The sequence below is a fragment of the Neoarius graeffei genome, chromosome 14, assembly GCF_027579695.1.
Source record: "Neoarius graeffei isolate fNeoGra1 chromosome 14, fNeoGra1.pri, whole genome shotgun sequence".
Lineage (NCBI taxonomy): Eukaryota > Metazoa > Chordata > Actinopteri > Siluriformes > Ariidae > Neoarius > Neoarius graeffei.
In genome coordinates this window covers 64,341,801-64,365,010 of record NC_083582.1, presented here as the reverse complement: position 1 = coordinate 64,365,010, position 23,210 = coordinate 64,341,801, and the positions used below count along the sequence as shown (strand labels likewise).

Genomic DNA, 23,210 nt, shown 5'->3' with positions numbered 1-23,210 from the left:
ATATGGACAACATTTCATATATGGTTTAGTTGACCATGTCTAAGAGCTATTTACTCCTATTATAAACATGAACGTACATATTCGTATCTAAATGACAGTATTTTGCAATATACAGGAGTGCATTTCTGACATGTAATGGGGGTGTTATGTCTGACATGTTTATAGGCACTGCAGAAGGGAGCATAAACATGCTTCATGTTTTGTCTGCTTTACTTCGTGTGTTTGATGCTAACCTACTCGTGCTGTGTCTGGTGGTAATGGTAGCCAGCTGGCCGACTGGAAGCCAAGCGCCGAGTCTGGAGAAGGAGAGAGATCCCATCTGCTGTCATCAGGGCTCACTCCATCTTACAGGCCTTGAGAGACTGCCTTTGCCTCCATCAAATCCACCCACTCATCCGTCATGGACCAATCAGCTTTGAGCTAGAGGGTGGACGGCCAGGAATCGACATTACACTGGATAAAAAATTTTGCTGTGTAGTCGTATCCTTTCCTGGGATAAAATGGAGTGATTCAGCTGTTTTTGGTGGTCCGCTTTTCTGCTGTTAGGATTTTAGTCATGGCTGTATGTCATCAGTGAGGATTTTCCTCAAGAATGTTTTCCTTTAGAGCTTCTTTATTCTTCATCAACTGTATTACTGTTTGTTAGAATGGGGAGAAGCTGGGAGAATACTAATAGAAACAGAGAGATGCATCACAGCGTAGTTTCACTATGGAAAGTAAAATCACCTTCACTCTCAAGCAACTAAGAAGCAGTTTGAAACAGCTGAGATGGTATGGCACAGTACATAAAGCACAAATCTAAGAAGCACAACATCTCTCATCTCATTATCTCAAGCTGCTTTATCCTTCTACAGGGTCGCAGGCAAGCTGGAGCCTATCCCAGCTGACTACGGGCGAAAGGCGGGGTACACCCTGGACAAGTCGCTAGGTCATCACAGGGCTGACACATAGACACAGACAACCATTCACACTCACATTCACACCTACGCTCAATTTAGAGTCACCAGTTAACCTAACCTGCATGTCTTTGGACTGTGGGGGAAACCGGAGCACCCGGAGGAAACCCACGCGGACACGGGGAGAACATGCAAACTCCACACAGAAAGGCCCTCGCCGGCCACGGGGCTCGAACCCAGGACCTTCTTGCTGTGAGGCGACAGCGCTAACCACTACACCACCGTGCTGCCCCGAAGCACAACATTCAACTAGAAATTACGGTACCTGTTAAAAAAAAAAGTTTTAATTAAATGATGATGCTGATGTTGTAAACTGGGGTGTAAAAGTGCTGAGATCAGATCAGTGTATTTAATTGATCAATTTATGTGACGTGTATATATATATGTGTGTGTGTGTGTGTGAGAGAGAGAGAGAGATGGGGGTGGTCTGTAGCCGCAGCCTGACTTAAATGCGCTGCAGCATCCAGCAGGTTCTGTTTCTCTGCACCCAGTCCTCGTGCATCTCTCTCTCTCTCTCTCTCTCTCTCTCTCTCACTCACGTGCTCAATACACCAATCTCTACGTCAAAGGTGGCTCAGTGTGTTTCTGTTTGAGCACAGAATTGCTCCCATAATCCTCTCTCTCTCTCTCTCTCTTTCTGTGCTGCTCTATTTACTCACAAACATTCACACACGTTACCACAGAGAGCTGTCCCCTCTCTCTCTCTCTCTCTCTCTCTCTCTCTCTCTCTCTCTCTCACACACACACACACACACTCACTCTCGCTCTCTCTCTCTCTGCCTCTACTCCATCTCAGCCTCAGCTCCATACACAGCATCCAGGATGGATGTACTAATGAAGGGATTTTCCATGGCCAAAGAGGGAGTGGTGGCCGCTGCAGAGAAAACCAAAGCTGGTGTTGAAGAGGCGGCTCTCAAGACCAAAGAGGGCGTCTTGTATGTAGGTAAGTGCCAGTGAGGGAGGGAGAGCAAAGCGGCGCTGGATCGTCTGTCTGCTGCAGGTGCAGTGCTACATGTCCATGTCCTGATGTAGTATAACACCCTGCAGCACCGACACCGATGATGATCTACTCATTATGTAAAAGAGCCCTGTGGATCTTGCGTGCATGTGGTTGATGACTGCATTCTGTCATTCCTGTGTGTCTGTGTATGAAAGTGTATGCCAAAGGTCTCATGGGGATGCTAAATATGACGATGCATGTTTGTTTTCTGCATGTCTCAGTAGGTTGGAGGAAATGAGAATGGCAGGTGAGCTATGGTAGACTACTGCACTGTCAGTGGAAGGGAACAGAAAGGAACACGCAGGTTTTAGACGCAGCCAAATGGAAGGAATTGCAGATCAGATATAACGCCGAATCTAACAATGCATACAAAGCAATTATGCTCAGCAAATCATACTTCTGATTTGTGACTTGTGATGCAGAATTGTGTTAATATTTTTATCCAAGTGATGCAAAAAAAAAAATAGGGTTGAATTTTTTTAGCTGTAGGATAGTATTTACCCTAAAATTTTATTGCTGTGATATTAGATCTTGTCTAACTGTGATGTTGGATGATAATACTTTGTTAACTGGGACTGCACAGAATGTGTGTCGAGGTATGTCGCATCCATTTATAGCGATATAAAGTTGTAGACTGTGATTTATTATTATTATTCCTCTGTGCAGCATCTAGCACTGTACCTGTCTGTGGATAACTAAAGATCAGCTGAGCACTGCTGCAGTTATCCCCCTCCTCTCTTGTTTCTCTCTCTGTGTGTGTGTGTGTGTGTGTGTGTGTGTGTGTGTGTGTGTGTGTGTGTGTGTGTGTGTGTGTGTGTGTGAGAGCGCGTGCACGCACACACCTCTGCGGCAGCATTTGTTAGCCTGCTTGAGATCAGTAGCTCCATCGCCACTGAAATAGAGACAGAAGCTGGAATAAGAGATGAAGTGTGGTGTGTGGCTGGCTGGCTGGCATGCAGCTCCAGCTGTGTCCACATGTTCATCAGCCTAGTGATGTAATGCAACCAAGAAAAAAAAAAAACCCCTCTGTTACATCTTCACTGTGGCCTTAGTGCATATCAACAAAGTCGTTAAACAAGATTAGGGGTTGACTGACGTCTCTCCTTACATCAGCAACAGGAAGCATTCCATATCCAATAGGTTAATTCCAGGATATGATATTTACATACTGCTCAGGTTAACTCTTTAAAAGCTTTTAAATGATAAGGAATTCTTGCTCATTTATACCTCTTCTGTAATGAAATGAACTAATCCAATTAAATCAGTCATGCTTACCAGCCTGCATCAGCATTACCATCCTAACGCTGCAGTAAAGGGCTGCGTGCTCTGTTTCTCCAGACTGCACCACTCCTCTCACCAAGGTCATTTCTCTGAAGCTTGTGCTCTTTTATTTATCATCTTATGCAGTATAACTGAACATACAGACACAGACCAGTATATTGTCTCTTCACAAGAATATACAATGTGTCTAGACGTTATTTTCAGTTCCGAGGTTTTCCCTTCTTTTCTGTACCATGTAGGATAGGAATGAGACCAAGACGTCTGTGAAGTAGTCATTGGATAAAATTTATAGCTCTGCAGAGAATACCTCTGTTCGATTCACTCTCAGAACAGGATGATATGGCCTAAAGTACACGATGTAGGATTTTAATAACCTTCTGGGCCCCAAACCATTTAAGGTGTGTTACAGTACTACCTCTCTATTATTTGCTCACAGGCTTGTATGTTTTTATAGATTCTACTTATCTGATGCCTTTGTCTTTTCATTTGTCTTCTCAGAGACATGAGGCTGATTAATCTTTTCTGGATTTTATATATATATATATATATATATATATATATATATATAATATAAAAAATGAGAATATGCTTATGTGTACCACCATTATGCCTTTGATTCAGTCCTGTTAGTTGGTGACTAACAAGTGATGACAAGGTTCCAGTAATCCAGTGCTTTTCACAGAATCTCATGATGATTAACTATCTTACGATGGTTAAATGGAAGCATTCCTGTGGGTTCAACAGGATTAAAAAGCGATTAAATAAGCACCATGGCCCCCATTTTATCCTAAAGCACCGGGAAAACCAACAAGAACTTGCTCATGCTTCTGAGTAAGTGCAGACCAAGACAGGGTGATGCAGTTTTCAGGGATAACAGGAATAGAAACTGCAGAAGGTGCAGACATGCAGACGCTTGTCACACAGTCCTGCTCAGGAAGCCAGAACCATGTGGCTCCGACGAAGTACTGAGTGTGTTCAAAAATAGAGAGAGAGAGAGAGAGAGAGATGCCATCAGATTTGGATGCGAGAGAAACCGCAAACAAATGCTTCAATCTTGAAACACATGTTTCCTAAAGGTCACAGGTTCTTCCTATTACACATGAACAAATAATGTGATTAGATAGAAAGAGAGATGGGTATTTTCCATGAATCTGGATCCTTTAAGTAGTTTTTTTTTCTTGTCATTCTCTCTCAATCTCTCTCTCGCCATCTTTCTCCCTCCCCTCTCCTCACAACCATATTCTCAGCCTCCCTAGAGCCTGTTATATAACTGCCATTTAATCAGCAGGGAAGCATCTGAAAGCAGGCCTGTGGACAGTCACGAAACAAGCACAATGCTTTTAGGTTCAACCATCAGCAGTAAAAACATGTACTTTGCCAGATAGATAAACTAATATGAATACAAATATGAAATTTGTGTTTCATAACAGCACCATTCAGCAAATAACAGAATAAAGTAAAGTAAAATAAGACCATACATGTCAACCTTTGGTCAATCAAACCTGTATAACCAACCTCCAAAATCTGTATTTCCCTTATAAAATCCGTATGAGATGCAAATTAAAATAATTTACCTAAAATTTGAATGATAATTAACAATGATATATCCCAGTTACTTTTTATTCAATATTAATAACAATAAACCTTCAGAATGAATACAAAGCTCCAATGTTTGACAAAAACACAAAGTGTTATCAGCGTAGTTACGAAGGAAATACTTCGTTGTTTGGAGACAGGTTTCACCGAGCGGCTATTATGCACGAGACTTCATATTAGCCACAAAGTCAGGAAAATCTGCTCGTAAAATTACGTTATAATGACCAAATACAATGAAAAGTATTTTTCCAGTCTCACCTGTGAAAGGTAATCCCATGTGATCTCGTTTGGATGGTAAACCTGTTGGTACAGTTAAAAGCAGCACATGAATGAGGCATCTTTATTCTCGGCTACTGTCTAGACGCTATACCAGAGACGGCTGAAGAATCTCCACTTTGCCCCATCCAATATGGCGGCGAGGATGATGTATGATTCTACGCAGAAGGCGGCGTCTATGTTTATATGTCTATGACTTCATGGTTGGCGGGATTCTCGCAATGCGGTGTGTGGATGATCAAAAGTGGAACGAAGTCTCGCTACCACAAGATAACGCGCGATTTCATAAGACTCTTTACTGGCTGTCTGTGGTGTACAGTACGTTTGTAAATGTTATGCGTTCTTTTATCATCGTGGGAATTGATTATAGCTCTAAATAAATATTGAAGGTTTTTTTTAAAGAATCCGTATAACTTTATTTATACGCCCGTATACTACGTTTATTGAATCAAATCCGTATAAAATACGGACATTCCGTATAGGTTGACATGTATGTAAGACAAACAGAAAGGTTGCATCTATATTATGCAGTAATTATATACAAGTAAGTAGCATGCAGTTAAATGCAAATAGTGAGGTAGGGGTGGAAAACATTGTGCACTGTGCAGTGATTACATACATATTATATATTGACACGCTACAAAATAGAACCAGTGAAATTACTATTTTACGGTGCGCAATGGGTCTATAACACATCCCTCCATTAATTTTTATAGCTATGTTATTGGCCCCCCTGTAAAGATGAATAAATAGGGTTAGAAAAAAAATCTACCTTTTGGTGCAGTTGTTTCATCTCACACTGACAAAATGAGAAAAATCCAACCTTTAACTGAAATAAATTCATTCAGAGAGAAACAAATCCCTCATCAAGAAAATTATTTTGAACAAAAGCGCATGTGCCACTATTATTTGTAACCCCTGGAAATGATTGTGAACATAATGTAAGTGAAGCATGTTTCCCATTTAAATTGTACACTTTTTGAGTTGATTGGAGTGTGTAGGAACTTTCAAGCTGTAATCCATGACTTCCTGATTAACTGGGGTACAAATATGAAGTGACACAGAGGCCACATTCCCTTAGTCATCCATCAGCATGGGAAAGATACAAGAAAACACAAATCAAACGAGGGAGAAGTGTGCTGATGTTCATAAGTCAGGGAATGGATATAAAAAATGGTTACTTGCTTGAAAGTGTCCATTTCAACTGTTAGGGCAATAAAAAAAAAGTGGACACCAACTGGGACTGTTACAAATTTGCCTGGAAAAGGATCCAAGTTTATTTTTCCCTACGTACAGTGAGGAGGATGGAAAGAGAGGAAAAAATCCCCAAAGATCACTGTTGGTGAATTACAAGAAAAAGTGAAATCTTGGGGTTTCCAAATCTCCAAAACCACCATCAGCTGCCTCCTCTCCATCAACAGATTATCTGGAAGGTTTGCCAGGAAAAAAGCCTTTCCTGACAGTTAACCACAAACGTAAGCACCTGAAATTTGCAAAACGCTGCTACAACTTTGACTGGAACCGTATTCTGTGGTCTGATGGAACAAAAATGGAGCTTTTTGGCACTAAACACTCAAGGTGGGTTTGGCGTAAAAAGAAGGACGGCTATAATGAAAAGAACCCGATCCCAACTGTAAAATATGGTGGAAGTTCTGTGATGTTTTGGGGCTGTTTTTCCTCCAAAGGCCCTGGAAACTTTGTTAGGGTACATGGCATCATGGACTCCATCAAATACCAGGACATTTTAAATCAAAATCCTGCCAGGAACTGGGTCATCACTGGATCTTCCAGCAGGACAATGATCTGAACCATATGTCCAAATCAACACAAAAATGGTTCTCTGAGCTCAGAGCTTCTGCCGTGGCCATCTCAGTCCCCTGACCTGAACCCCATTGAAAACCTGTGGGCTGACCTGAAGAGGAGAGAGCGAGGACCCTGGATGATCTGGAGAGATTGTGTAAAGAGGAATGGGCTCAATGTCCTGCTCTGTATCTTCAACCTTATAAAACGTTATAGGAGAAAACGGAGTGCTGTTTTACTGCCAAAAGGAGGTTGTACAAAGTATTAAATGTAGGGGTGCCAATAATAGTGGCACGTGTGTTTTTGTTGAAAATAATTATTTCTTGACGAGGGATCTGTTTTTCTCTGAACAAATTTATTTCAATTAAAGGTTGGATTTTTCTCATTTTTGTAGCCCATCTGCCTCTAGGTTCAAAATGTTGTCTATTCTGCAATGCTTTTAAAGCTCACCATGGTTGTAAAGAGTAGTTATTGGATTTACCATAGCCTTCCTGTTAGCTTGAACCAGTCTGGCCATTCTCTGACCTCTCTCATCAGCAGGAGTTTTTTGTTGCCTTCAGAACCTCCACTGCCACTGGATGCTGCTTTTTTTTTCTCCATACATTGTTTTTGTGTATACACTAGAGACCACTGCACTTGAAAATCTCAGGGTATCATCAATTTATACTTTATCCAGCCTGTCTAGTATCACCAGTCATGCCATGGTCCAAGTCACTGATATCACTTTTTTTTTTCCATTCTGATGTTTGATATAAACAGTAACTGAAGCTCTTAACCTGTATGTTCTGTACACGACTGTATGCATTGTGCTACTTCAACATGATTGGCTGATTGTACCATTGCACGAATAAGCCGGCATGTAGGTGTTTCTGATAAAGTGGTTGGTGAGTGCAATTATATTCCTCTGTCTGGGAGAAAATAATTTAGGAAATAATTGTTTTCTTTTGCGTCACAGGTAATAAGACAAAGGAGGGAGTTGTATCAAGTGTCAATACAGGTACGTGTAACAGCTGTGATAGATTCACTGTGAGAAATAACTGTGGTAGGTTAATAAATACACTTTCATCTCTCTGTACCTGCACAAGTGACAAACAGGACTACAGAGCAGGCTAACATCGTTGGAGAAGCAGCAGTGGCGAGTGCTAATGATTTGGGACAGAAGACTGTGGAGGGAGTGGAGAACGTGGCTGCATCAACCGGCTTGGTGAATCCAGTAAGTTCACGTCAATCTGAACCAAACAGCTTTCCTTGTCCGTGCCAGCAGATGGCACACTTTCCCAAAAGTTCTCTCGTCTGCATGAAAACATTTCGGTGTTTAATTAAAGGAGCAGTATGTGATGTTTAGAGCCCTCTGCTGTCTGTAATCTGAATTGCAATTTCAATAAAACTACCCATAAGCCTTCCTCTTCCCTTTACCAGACCCCACCCCTTCAGTCAAAACTCGCCTACTTATGTACGTCTTAGTTGCCTTTTAACGAAACGGGGCAGAGCTGAGCAACTCTATTCTGGAAGCGGTGGAGCTCATGTTAGGGTTGGAAAAAATGTGAAAAAAAAAAGCTTGAAATGACGAAACTAGCCAACTTCATTGCATGGAAATATTGCAAGTTAGTTTTCTTTTGCATTCTGCCTTTGATATTTTGTTATTATCTGTCCAGAAATGCCTTTATACAATGCAAACCGTACCTTTTAAAACAAGGCTGCTTATTTTAGAACAGGTTTTCGGAGCTGGATATGTCTTCTATACAATTCAAAATATATATATATATATATATATATATATATATATATATATATATATATATATATATATATATTTTTATTAATCAGTTCTCCTGTGGACTAGAACCTCAAATGAGTCATGATTTTAAGATTACACAAATTGCTTTATCTTAGTACTACTATGCATTTCCAAAAACTGAGAACGATGACCGGTATAGTAAGTAGACGTTAGTATTTCCTATCCTACAGTGTAACTCATTATGATAGACATCCGTTCCCTGTGTCCAACATCGCTCAATACTCACTATATATGTTCGCCATTTTGTAGTGCTGTCTGAATGTATAGTGAGAATTATTACACCGTATATAGTGCCCTCAAAGTATCCCACAGTGCATCATGAAAAGTAGTGTCCAACCGATGGTCACTAACCAAGCAATATATCCCATCATGCATTGCGGTCACAAAGTGTGTTGGGGTGAACGGACGGAGAAAGAAACGCATTATAAACGGACGTTCAAGTACAATCAAAAATAGCAAAAGAATAGAAAATAAGCTAAAATAGAATAAGACCGATAAAGTACAAGAATAAAAGTTAGCGTACAGAGCGAGGAATGAATCAAAAGCCTCAAATTTGATTTAATAAAAGGCAGCGGCAAAGAAGAAAAAGTATTCAGGCTTGATTTAAAAGAATTGAAAGATGCAGCAGACACAAAGTACTTTGTATTGATTAATGTGGGAAATACATTCAGTATAATATGGATTTATCACAAAAGTACATGCATGTATTTATTATTTTGAAAACCCACCAGCCGACTGATCTGGCACGTTTTAATTGTGCGACAGTAATGACGTAAATAACGGCGCAACGAAGGAGTGTCCGAAAGTGTTTTTTTCATTTTACCAGTGAGCTCACTATATAGTCCTTCCCTCCATCCATTATCTGTAGCCGCTTATCCTGTTCTACAGGCGAGCTGGAGCCTATCCCAGCTGACTATGGGCAAGATCATCGCAGGGCTGACACATAGACACAAACAACCATTCACGCTCTCATTCACACCTACGGTCAATTTAGAGTCACCAGTTAACCTAACCTGCATGTCTTTGGACTGTGGGGGAAACCGGAGCACCCGGAGGAAACCCACGCGGACACGGGGAGAACATGCAAACTCCGCACAGAAAGGCCCTCGTTGGCCGCTGGGCTCGAACCCAGGACCTTCTTGCTGTGAGGCGACAGCGCTAACCACTACACCACCGTGCCGACTCTACTATATAGTCCTCTATATAGTAATTCCCTATGTAGGGAGTAGTGAAGGAGTGAGTGATTTCAGACACAGGGATTGTGTATCAATAATTGCTGACCAGGAAATAAAACAACGTAGTTTTCTAATACTGGTCTATTTGAATGTTTTTCTTCTCTTGTATCATGAAAGATTTTTTTGTAACTAACCCTTTCTGTCTGTCTCTATCACCATGCTGATAACAGGATGAACCTGTGTATGAGGTGCCTATTTTATGGGTTTGGGAGGGGGAGCATAATTGTATGGTTACTGAATGTATAGCATGAAAGCTAACATACAAGATGAAGCAGAATGCAGGAATGTCAGAGCTAATGTCAGAGCTACCGTTCAAAAGTTTGGGGTCACCCAGACAATTTTGTGTTTTCCATGAAAAGTCACACTTTTATTTACCACCATAAGTTGTAAAATGAATAGAAAATATAGTCAAGACATTTTTCTGGCCATTTTGAGCATTTAATCGACCCCACAAATGTGATGCTCCAGAAACTCAATCTGCTCAAAGGAAGGTCAGTTTTATAGCTTCTCTAAAGAGCTCAACTGTTTTCAGCTGTGCTAACATGATTGTACAAGGGTTTTCTAATCCTCCATTAGCCTTCTGAGGCAATGAGCAAACACATTGTACCATTAGAACACTGGAGTGAGAGTTGCTGGAAATGGGCCTCTATACACCTATGGAGATATTGCACCAAAAACCGGACATTTGCAGCTAGAATAGTCATTTACCACATTAGCAATGTATAGAGTGTATTTCTGATTAGTTTAAAGTGATCTTCATTGAAAAGAACAGTGCTTTTCTTTCAAAAATAAGGACATTTCAAAGTGACCCCAAACTTTTGAACGGTAGTGTATATTATACAGATAATGGCCCTGTGCTTATGATATTTCTCTTCCTTGAGACATCAACCCTGATGTATGCATGCCTTACTGTCTAGAACAAATTTGTGCTGATATACCTTGTCTATTTTTGTATATATGAAGAGGTGCCTTGAGGCTGGTGTATCACAAAATCTTGCTTTGTGATGCCTTTTAGTTTCTAACAGCGCTTGCGGTTTTAATCTATCACTACTATTACACCCAATAACTAGAAATCCTACTAACACTACACAGGATGGACTTTCTACCTTCATGTGCATTTGTTTTCTTGTTTCTTGATTGCACAACTTTTTTCCATTGAATTAATTCTAACTGCTTCAATCTAGAAATAACATTTTATCTGCTCATCTGCTGACGGGAACAGATAAGATTGCTTACAGTTCCCTGTGTGGTGACAGATATAACACAGGGCTTTCCTCAAAGCGTGGATACGTGGCGCTACACTGTGCTGTGCGACGTCAGTGCCGTGCTGTCACTTGCACACCAAATAAATACCATAAACTGAAAAATACAGAGTACTTTCTGCACCTAAATATCTCCTATTCCCCTCTAAAAATGAGTAATAACTACAGAAATAGGAAGATATTGTAATATATAGGTCGAGACCGTCCTGGTACTCAACCCAGAAGTGAAAATAAAGGGTTTCTCTGCGTGCACTGACTGCCATTCGCAACCATACATAAAAAACACATTCTAGGTGCCGGTCACTAGATGGCGCTGTTGTGTGAGTTGACCTCGATTCTGTTCCTGGCATCCTGGAATTGGAAAATGAAGAGGTATGCTACGAAGTGTTTTCATTTCAAATCTAATTTTGCCCCTTGAATATTTGAAAAGGTAATAAACAGCAAATTTAATAATGTTGAATTATGCCTAAATCAGTCCTAGATGCCACCAGAATGCACCATTTGAAGTCTTTAATTTCAAAATTGCCCAGGGGAGCATGCCCCCGGACCCCCCCAGCAGCTTTCAAGGCCCTCCAGGCCAGGCCAACATTTACAGGCTGGGCTCGGCTCCACATCAGTAGCACCGCTCTAATATTTTTTTCTGGGGAAAGCCCTGTAACATTTTATCTGTTCATCTGCTGACGGGAACAGATAAGATTGCTTACAGCTCCCTGTGTGGTGACAGATATAACACAGGGCTTTCCCCAAAGCATGGGGACAGTTATTACACTGTCTCATCTGCACAGAGCCTCATAATAATAAAATTAAACACTGATAAATAAATCAGTTTATACTTTTCATACTTCTGACATGCACTCAGGAATGTTTGTCAAAAAACTGACCTTTAAGTAAAGCTATTTTTAACAGTAGTTAATCATTTCAAATGCAAAGTGTAAGTCAGATAGCGAGCACCTGATTTAACCAACGTTTTTCTATTTATTAGCACAGAAATAAGTGCACATCAACCAACATGTATTAACACCTTAGTTAATGTTTGTTGCAGTTGATGGGAAGGATGTATAAAAATGGTTGGGTCTGATCTTTACACATGGGTTTTAATTTACCATAAATTTCATTTGCAGTAATGCATGTGGAGTTGTAGTTATGGATGGAACAAACATTAGTTAATGCAGGTATATTTAGCTAATTACAGCAAATATCAAGTATTATTCTATCCACATTCACTGGATATGAGCAATCGCGTGCTCTGATTGGCTACTCTGCTACTAGGATATCAGCTCATACACCTTGAGTAGAGAAAAACAAAATAGTGGAACGCATCGTCAAATATATCACTTTATCAAGTATTTAAAAGAAACAGAAATCGCTAAAAGAATATAGCATTTCCACCCAGTTGGTGGCGGTAATGTACCTTTAAGTTGTTTTGCCAACTGCCAAAAAACCCTAAAGAAGAAAAACAAAATGGTGGACCATGTTACTGAACCAACTGAGGACAAAATAAAAAACTCTACTCGAAAACAACCCCCCCCCCAAAAAAAAATAAATAAATAAATAAATAAGCAACAAAATATGGAATAAAAGTATTTGATGGTAAAACCATGTTTTTTTTTTTAATTTTTCAAGAATTATCGCATTTTTCACAAATTGCTCCTGTCATTTCGCTGGCTTGTTTACATTCTAAGCGGAAATGATTTTGTTGGACGTTTTGTATCAAGTTTTTATTTATTTAATTTGCAAAAAATAAAAATATAAATGCTCTGTTTCTCAAAATCCAGTGAATGTGGATGGAATAAAACAGTTATTCCACTCAATCTCATCATGCATGGCTTACAGCCAACTCGGTGCTACGTGCCTCGTCAGCTATCAGCTCATGTACGACTCGATTTTGTGGAATAACTGTTAAATACCAAAGATGGCACTGACCAGTATCAGTATCAGATCAATACAAGCAAACAATGGTGGATCAGTTATCAGAGAAAACATATTGGATATCAGATCCTGTAAAAAAAAAAAGGCAAAGATTTGAACTGGATTTGGAAAATTGATTTGGAACTGGAAATGTTTACATATAGAGAGACTCGTTTGTTTGTTTTTTTTATACGTGATTTGATTATGTTTGCAATATGAGAGTTTAACTGTGAAGTGCTTCACTTAAAAGAAAATCCATTAAAATAATTAAGCAATATCAGACGAGTGCTGCTGTACTGAATATCAGCACAATTTTCAGTACAACAGCACAGCCTCAACTGTGATACTGCTTTAATACAACAGTGCTATTTGATTACTGGGGAAGCCATGGTCTAATGGTTCGAGAAGCAGCTTTGGGACCAAAAGGTCGCTGATTTGATTCCCTAGACCAGCAGGAATGGCTGAAATGCCCTTGAGCAAGGCAGCTAACCCCTGACTGCTCCCCAGGCTACTCTGGGTACTGTATGTTGTACGTTACGCTGGATAAGAGCGTCTACTAAATGCCATTAATGTAATGTAACAGTTCCATAAACAAGAAATTAATATCAAGTTAGTGATATTTTGGACACAATATGGCCAAATGTTGTTTATTTTTTGCTCTGCTAGAGGAACTAGATCCTGAAGAAGCCACACTCACATTCAAGCACATCAGCTAACTGGCTAGCTCACACACTGATTTGTACATTCAAGTTAAAGGTGCTTCTGGTAGAATCAATGATTCCTTTTCATCTTCATTTGATGAGCTTTCAGATTTGAAGTCAAATAAAAAGTATCATTTGCCATTTCCGCTGATGTCGCTAACACTAGCATAGTAACTGTTTTGAACTAGGAAGTAGAATTTTACGTGTAGGATACAGCAGAGTGATGCACACAGTGAAACATCCCAGTACGGATATGTGAAATATCAGCACTCTTGGAACGCTACGCAACCAATCAAATTAGCCGACCAGACCTAACTGTTGTATAATAATCATTTTAGTGAATAGTGGACGTATGAATACTTGCTTCTGTAATTGTCTTGATTTTCTCTGTCTGCATGCCTGCATTGAACTGAACTGATCAGCCATCCTTGGCCAGGCAGAATTGGTGTGTGCTCTCAGAGAGGGAGGGGTGGTATACTCACCTGTCAATTACAGTGTACAGTGAGACTAGCCAATCACGGGCATCTGTGAGATCATGCATATGGAAGTGGGCGGATAGCACTTTCCTCTGAGTGTGTTACGCCGCCCCGTAATGTTGCATGTACAGCATTTTGAAAATATGTGGTCAGCTGGCATCACGTGCCTCGGAGGAAGCACGTGATGACCCTCGCCCTCCCTGATTGGTAGCGGTCATGTGATTGGGGAGACATGTCTAGTGGGTGGGAATTGGTCATGACTAAATTGGGGGGGAAGAAAAGAAATACAGTTCTGAACATGGTCAGGAAAGACCTCACTATTGCTTTCTGTCACAGGCCTGACTGTTGTCACTAGTTCCTCCTCCTAAATTTCCTAAATCAGATGTACAGTACATTAAATAGGCATATCGGGTGAAAATGTAAATTCAATCCAAATTGCTTGAAACTGCTCCCATTGAATTCAGAACTGAAGGCAGAACAACATACATTTTACAGAATTAAAATATGTTTATCTGTTCTTCAGATATTACAAATCAAATATTAAAGAAACGGCTTAATTTTTAGAAAACTGACGTAATATTCTGTATGAGGATCACATGGTCCAAAATGGGCCGCATTAACGAATGAGATCAAGTGTTTTTTTTTCTTAATAACTTTTCTATTTTTCAAGATATTTACATGGAAATTGGCAGGTACATAGATATTTCTATACTGACTGAATACAAAGTTTGAAAAATTTGTAAAAACACATTATGCAAATTAGTATTTAATGAGTATTAATTATGCTGATCAGGTAAAAACATTAAATCAGTACACTCTCCTTCAAAATTTCACCAAATGGCTTTATTTGTGCAATATAAAGCTGATCTTAACTTCCATTTATACATCACAAAGCAGGATAAATCAATGTTAATTATAAAATATGCATAAATAAGCACTGAATGTCATTCACATCTACCATTCTCTATCAAAATAAAAAAGTAATAAAAGATTATTTCTAATACCCTCTTTGTGCTCTGTAGGCCTTTGTATTTCTAAATAGGGCCTACTAGTGTTAATATAAATGATTATTTCGATAAATATTCACAGATTTCAAGGCGAACCTCAAAAAAAAAAAACTGCGTGAGCCGCATCCCATAAGCAATTCACATTAACTGAATTGAAATTGACACTCACATTTCTGACTTCTGGTTTTGTAAAATCTCATTCCGGCCACTAAGATCTCAATATTTTTCATCTTTAGTTATATTCTAAATTAGTTATTTATTTACTGTACATGAATCCGTTTGATTTGAAAAAATAAGTAGGTAAAGCTATGAAAACTCACCTCAAAATTTCCCCTGAATCATAACATCAAAACTAGTTGACGGGAAATTTTGCTGAATTCTTCATCAGAAACAGTGAGAGCGAGAGAACATCCCTGTAAAAAAGTTATCTGATTGATATTCACACGTAATATAGTCAGAAATTGATTAGAAGAGAGAGAGAGAGAGCCTGACTGCTTTCCCAGGACTCAAAAAGCATCGGCAGTTTCCCGACATCACGCGAGCAGAGAGTGAACTCTGTTGTACCAACTTCAACCTGCCGTTACTCCCAAAGTACTGAACAGATCTTAACAATATAAATTTCTTTGGAAAGCAGAAATTATAAGCTTTTTAATGATAGTATTCATGATAGAAAATATTCAAGAGTTAAGCAATGACAGATGTGGAAACTTAGACGAGCGTCTGTATGCACAATTTTCATAGCACGGCCAGCGAGCGTCTGATACGCCTACATTAAAGTCTCAAATGTTGAGTTTCATTAGGAACTAAGTGTCATGTCTCAGTTATAAGAATCTAGCCACTCTGATTTATTGTGACGCATCCACCAGGACCAACTTAGTTTGATGACAGAAGGAAATGGTTCATATTGGCAATATACAGGTGGAAATGCATCCATAAACAAATAACTGAGGGGAAAAAAAATCGCCTTTTTTTTTTTTTTTTGGTCTGACCAGCAGGTCTGATAGGGTTTTCATTTTTCGTATAAATGATGGAGTTGTAGGCTGTCCTGTGAAATACTGAGCCATTAGTGCAGTACATGAGACATTGAATATGGATAAGAATGACATAAAATGTAAGAGAAAGGAAAGTGCCGATGCAAGGTTGGTGTCTGGATCCATTTTCTTGTATCAGTGACTCAGCAGAACCGTCTAGGTGCACGAGAGAGGGAAGGGGGAAGGGGGAAGGGAAGGACTAACACTCTATCCAAAGCAATAGTGATTCTGTGAAGCAGAATCAGAGAAGTGCCAAACATGGGACACCAGTCCACCTTAGGGTGCCATATACACACAATTTACACACGTGTTTTTGGGACATGGAAGTAAACCAAGAGGGAACATGCACAGAAACTCGATACACACAGTAACCCAAGCACAAGATCAAACCGGGGATCCTGGAGCTCTGAGATGGCAATGCTGCCCACTGTACCATCATGCCATCCATGCCACATATCTAAGAGTCAAAATGTTTCTTTTTGGTTACTAAGGTGAGTTTTAGGTGTAGAATAGTACAGTGCCTTGGAAAAGTATTCATCCCCCTTGGTGTTTGTCCTGTTTTGTTGCATTCCAAGCTGGAATTAAAATGGATTTTTGGGGGGTTAGCACCATTTGATTTACACAGCATGCCTAACACTTTAAAAGTGCACATTATGGTTTTTTTTTATTGTGACTCAAACAATAATTAAGGTGAAAAAACAGAAATCATAGGTATTCGCCCCCAAAGTCAATACTTTACAGAGCCACCTTTTGCTACAATTACAGCTGCAAGTCTCTTGGCGTATGTCTCTATTAGCTTAGTACATTTAGCCACTGGGATTTTTGCCCATTCCTCAAGGCAAAACTGCTCCAACTCCTTCAAGTTAGATGGGTTGTGTTGGTGTGCAACACACAGATTCTGAATTGGATTGAGGTCTGGGCTTTGACTAGGCCATTGCAAGACATTTAAATGTTTCCCTTTAAACCACTCCAGTGTAGCTTTAGCAGTATGTTTAGGGTCATTGTCCTGCTAGACTGTGAATGTTCGTCCCAGACTCAAACCTCTGGCTGACTCAAACAGGTTTTCTTCCAGAATTGCCCTGTATTTAGTGCCATCCATCTTTCCTTCAGTCCTGACCAGCTTTCCTGTCCCTGCAGATGAAAAACATCTCCACAGCATGATGCTGCCACCACCATGCTTCACTGGAGGAATGGTGTTCTTTGGGTGTTGGGTTTGCGCCACACATGGCATTTCCCATGATGGCCAAAAAGTTCCATTTTAGTCTCATTTGACTAGAGAATCTTCTTACATGTGTTTGGGGAGTCTGCCACATGCTGTTGGGCAAACTCCAAATGTGTTTTCTTAAGCAATAACTTTTTTCTGGCCACTCGTCCATAAAGCCCCACTCTGTGGAGTGTATGGCTTAAAGTGGTCCTATGGACAGATACTCCCATCTCCACTGTGGATCTTTGCAGCTCCTTCAGTGTTATCTTTGGTGTCTTTGTTGCATCTCTGGTTAATGCCCTCCTTGCCCGGTCTGTGAGTTTTGGTGGGCGCCCTTCTCTTGTCAGGTTTGTGGTGGTGCCATATTCTTTCCATTTTGCTATAATGGATTTAATGGTGCTCCCTGGGATATTCAAAGTTTGGGATATTTTTTTATGACCCAACCCTGATCTATACTTCTTCACAACTTTGTCTCTGACCTGTTTGGAGGCTCCTTGGTTTTCATGTTGCTTGCTTCATAGTGTTGCAGAGTCAGGGTCCTTCTAGAACAGGTTGATTTATACATACATCATGTGACAGATCATGTGACACTTTGATTGCACACAGGTGGATCTTAATCAACTAATTATGTGACTTATGAAGCGAATTGGTTGGACCAGCTCTTATTTAGGGGTTTCATACGAAAGGGGGTGAATACTTGTGCACACTCCAGATTTCTTTTTTTTTCATCTTATTGTTTGTTACAGTGAAAAAAAACCCAATGTGCACCTTTAAAGTGGTCGGCATGTTGTGCAAATCAAATGGTGCTAACCCTCCAAAACCCATTTTAATTCCAGCTTGGAATGCAACAAAACAGGACAAACACCAAGGGGGATGAATACTTTTCCAAGGCATTGTATTAATCAACTGCATTAAAGATTGTCAGTGGAAAGTCCTTACAGGGATAGTAAGACAAATGTGTGTGTGTGTGTGTGTGTGTGTGTGTGTGTGTGTGTGTGTGTGTGTCTGTCCACAGGCCGACTTCTCCCAGGGCGGGATGGAGGGTGGAGATGGTGGCCAGGTACGGTAAATGGCATAAGAACAGCTGAACATTATCTACCACCCACACATCATTCAAATAATATACAACAATATGCAGTAATATACATTATTATACATGCAGGACACTTGTTCGATGGGATAAAAACATCTTCTATTCCCTTCTTGCAGGTTTCATTCATCTGGTTTGATAGCATGCAATATTGTTAGCATATTGCTTATTCTACGTGTATTACGGCACTCTACCCAATGGAGAATAAGCGTTGAATATGGTTTATGATATTGCATGGTTGTCAAGACAACATGACGTCACATGTCGGCGCTAATGCGAATATTCAACGAGAGAGTTTTTTGCTGTGCATGTGCAGAAGTATTTGTTTGTTTGCTGGCGACGCCCACAGTAAACTGTCTCAGTGAACTGAAAATGCCATAAGATACATATTACATGTAAAACTTCCATGCTAACGAGTGACTGTGACAATTTGTGAACAAACTTTTTGTAAAATCTGTAACTGTCCCATCGAATGTGTATGTATAATAATAATAATAATAATAATAATAATATTGTCTGGCATTGTTCATGGTATCTCGAATTATATACCATTCAGCTAGCGTGATATTGAACGAGTCGAAGACTCGTTAGCTGAATGGAATATATCTGATGTACCACAAAAAAAGCCAGCCAATATTATTTAAATATACAATAATATTCTATCCATATTCCCTGGATATGAGCAATCACCCACTCTGATTGGCTACTCTATTACTAGGCTATCAGCTCATATACCATGAGTAGAGAAAAACAAAATGGCTGAACGTATTCCTGAACCAACCGAGGACAAAATAAAAACTCTACTCGAAAACAAAACCCCCAAAATGATCAAGTGTTTAAAAGAAACGGAAATAGCTAATATAGTCGTCGCCCCCCCCAAATATCTCCTGTTCCATACTCCAGCCCAGTTGGTGGCAGTAATGCACCTTTAAAATTGGTTTGCCAACCACCAAAAAACCTTAAAGAAGAAGAAGAGAACCCCCCCCAAAAAATATATGTTTTTTTAAAAAAGCAACAAAATATGGAATGAAAATATTTGCTGGGAAGAACTTATCTTTTTTTTTTTTTTTTCAAGAATTATTATTTTAGCATTTTTCACAAATTGCTCCTGTCATTTCACCGGTTTGTTTACATTCTAAACAGAAATGATTTTGTCAGACGTTTTGTATAAAGTTTTTATTCATTGAATTTGCAAAGAATAAAAATGTTTCGTTTCTCAAAATCCAGTGAATGTGGATAGAACAGTTATTCCACTCAATCTCGTCATACATGGCTTATAGGTGACTCGGTGCGATGCGCTTCGTCGGCTATCAGCTCATGTACGACTCGAGTTCGTGGAATAACTGTTAAATATACAATATGATACTAATAAAATATTTTCATCTCTTTCAAACAGGGCTATTAGGCCTGGGCTCAAACCCAACACCGTTTCCCTTCCTCAGACACACAACCCATCAGTTTCCTCACTCCTGTCCTGTCATCCCAGCAGTGCTTCACACAACTCTGAGAATTTTTTGGTGACAGTATGGAAAACCGAACACCTCTTTCCCAGGCTCCCATTTGCTCTGTGTAATGCTCTCGTTCCCTCAAACCTCCTCAAATGTGTTGGTGTCGTCATGCTGTTTTCCTCGTGTTCTCTCTCTGACTCCAGTTACAAATTTCATACACAAGTAATGTTCTGTTAAATGGCAAATATGAAGTGGAGCTCATGCTTGGCTATGTGTAGTTGTGTGAAAATTAAATATCGTTGTGCGTTTTGACTCCCAGATTGTGATTTTAACCTTCATCTAGGCAGTCGAATTTAACAAACACAATGTACAGCGTCATATCTTTCTTACAGGCAGTTTAAACACGCAAGCTCGGTGATGTGAACCTGCAGGAGAATGATCACAATGAGTGACGAGTAAAGGATGGTTGATGTTTTGCAAAACATTTTCAAGACGTCTATTAATAAGCGCATGTAATAATCAACGTTGACATCCTAGTAATTCATGAATGCAGACATATTTGGAGTTATTTTGTCTTTAAGATGCTGTATGAGGTGTGTACACTCGGATACATGACATTCCTTTCGCTCAGACTGAGGGACAGAATCAGTGTGTGCTTGATCACTAATAGTAGATTTATTGTATAGAGAATTCTATAAAGAAATAAATGGATATTTATCCACGTTTCAATACAACACTATTTTGATTAGTCTTTATGTAGCATTGGCAGACTTGCATCTATTCCTTTGCTTGTCTTTGTACATTTGTGAAAAGGCAAAAATCGTGAAACGAGTATTGTTATTTATTTAAAAGAAGCAATGTGTGTCTGAAAAAAAAATTATATGAGCTGGAGGGAAAATGGGGGGGGGGACCCTAAACCCATTTCATTCTGTTTTATTTTAATTTTCCTGCAGCGCATGTTGTCATTTCGGTGTGCCAGCATAGCAGAGATTTCTAATGCCTGTGACGTGAAGCAATAGTTCCTCCACTGCAGAGTTTGTCAGTGGTTTGTTCTGTAGCAATTTGCAGTGATGGTGTTTTAGCACTGTGTCTTATTAACTGAATGCCGAGATGTGTCGATATTTGATGACTTTATCCATCCCTGTTTATTCCCTCTCCAACTGAAATCCCTCAGACATTGTGTCCCAGCTCGTCTATGTCCGCTTCTGTTGGCTTTTAGCAGAGAAAATGTTTCGAATATCGCCGTGTGTTCTTTGTTTGAAGCCACTGGAATTCGAAGACTGCATGTTGCCTTTTCAGCACTCTAATCGTCACACACACTTGCAAACAAATTCTAATGTTTTCCCTCACACTGATTTCCAAGATTCACAATCAGACATGCATGTACACACACATATACTGTACACTCACTCCCCAACCTGATTAAGTTGGCATCAAAGCAGAAAAGCTGGTTTTATAGAGAGTATAAATGAAATTAAAAACTGAAATAAAGTTTTGTTGAACTCTATTAATGTCTGTTAAATGCTTTTAATCACTTTAACATTTAATATGTAACCCACTTGAGTCAATACTAATATGCTCATGTACTTGCCCTTCAAATGTACTTGAGTCTCAAAGGTGAGTAAATATTGTATGTGCATATGGCCTACCTGCCCGATACATACATATTAAAATCATGACGAGTTACTTTTTCATGCAACACAAAACAAAATAATTGCATTGTTCTGAGAAAAATCAGAGGAGCAGAAGTTCTAAGCTCCAAAGTTAGAAATAACCATGGGTGGAAAATACTTCATTGCTATACTTAAAGTGCCATTCCACCATTGGATGTATTCTTTGGCATAAAATACAATATATTTTGACAACATATATAAATGGTATCACTAGATAGAGAAATCTTTTGGCTTCAAAATGATATATCAAACATAATTTTTTGACAACAAGAAGTATATTAATTTTGCGACCAAAGTCACCTACCCTTTTAATTTCCGCGCGTGATGTCATCGGCAGGTTCCCCTTCTTGTGTACCACGTGACGTGGCACATATCAGCAATGGCGGATAGAACGCGATAAAAATAATACCAATAAATCTAGCTAATACCAATAAATCTAGCTAACTGAAAGATTAACTCAATTTTTCGCAATTTTTTTGGCCCCCATATACGAGGAGAAATGACTCTCTCACTTTGGGGGTTTCCTGGTCTAAAAATAGACCGACACGTGGTACACAAGAAGGGGAACCTGCCGATGACATCACGTTTCACTACCGCGCGGAAATTAAAAGGGTAGGTGACTTTGGTCGCAAAATTTAATATACTTGTCGTTGTCAAAAAAATTATGTTTGATATATCATTTTGAAGCTAAAAGATTTCTCTGTCTAGTCATGTTGTCATAAAATATATTGTATTTTATGCCAAAGAATACATCCAATGGTGGAATGGCACTTTAAGCATTATTTTACTTTATACATTGAGCATTGTCAAAATTGAATGCTTGTACTCTTACATAATTACATTTCTAAAGAAAAAATAAACTTCTAATCAAGTTCATTAATGCACAAAAATCTATCAAGGATTGTCAGTTTGTCATCTGCTGTGATCTTCTCATGTGACACAATGGATTTAATACTAGCGCTATCCATGTGTGTTTGAATATAGGTAAGGCACCAGACTGCAGAAACCGGATAAACACCCCTTCAATAAAATGTTTCAATATGCTAAAATAAGCAAAGACTCATTTGATTCAAATGATGCCACCTTTGCCTTTCACTAAATTAAGTTTTGCTAATTTGTTAACATTAACACACTGTATTCACGTTGATATACCTGGGGTCAACTGTGCAGGAAAACGGGGGCTGCGATAGTGAGGTGAGAGAGTGCGCAGGCAGGGTGGAGCAGTTGGAGAAGGATTTCGGGAGTCATTTGTGATCGGAAAGTCCCAGCAAAAGTGAAAGGTAAGATGTATAAGACAGTAGTGAGACCAGCTGTGATGTATGGACTGGAGACCGTACCCTTAACGAAGAGACAGGAGGCAAAGTTGGAGGTGGCGGAGTTGTGACAAGGTTGGACAGGATAAGGAACGAGCACATCAGAGTGACCGCGCATGTGGAGAGCTTGGGAATTAAGCTAAGAGAAATGAGAC

The 23,210-nt window shown here is 39.5% G+C and overlaps 1 protein-coding gene across 1 annotated transcript; it reads left to right on the top strand.

Annotated features, from left to right (window-relative positions):
- The first annotated feature begins 1,606 nt into the window (after positions 1–1,606).
- Positions 1,607–21,515, top strand: sncgb (synuclein, gamma b (breast cancer-specific protein 1)). Its single transcript, XM_060939038.1, has 5 exons — positions 1,607–1,899; positions 7,865–7,906; positions 7,995–8,122; positions 18,547–18,591; positions 20,018–21,515. The coding sequence occupies exons 1-5, from the start codon at positions 1,779–1,781 to the stop codon at positions 20,024–20,026; spliced, it is 345 nt and encodes a 114-aa protein (XP_060795021.1). The 5' UTR covers positions 1,607–1,778; the 3' UTR covers positions 20,027–21,515.
- Positions 21,516–23,210: the final 1,695 nt, after the last annotated feature.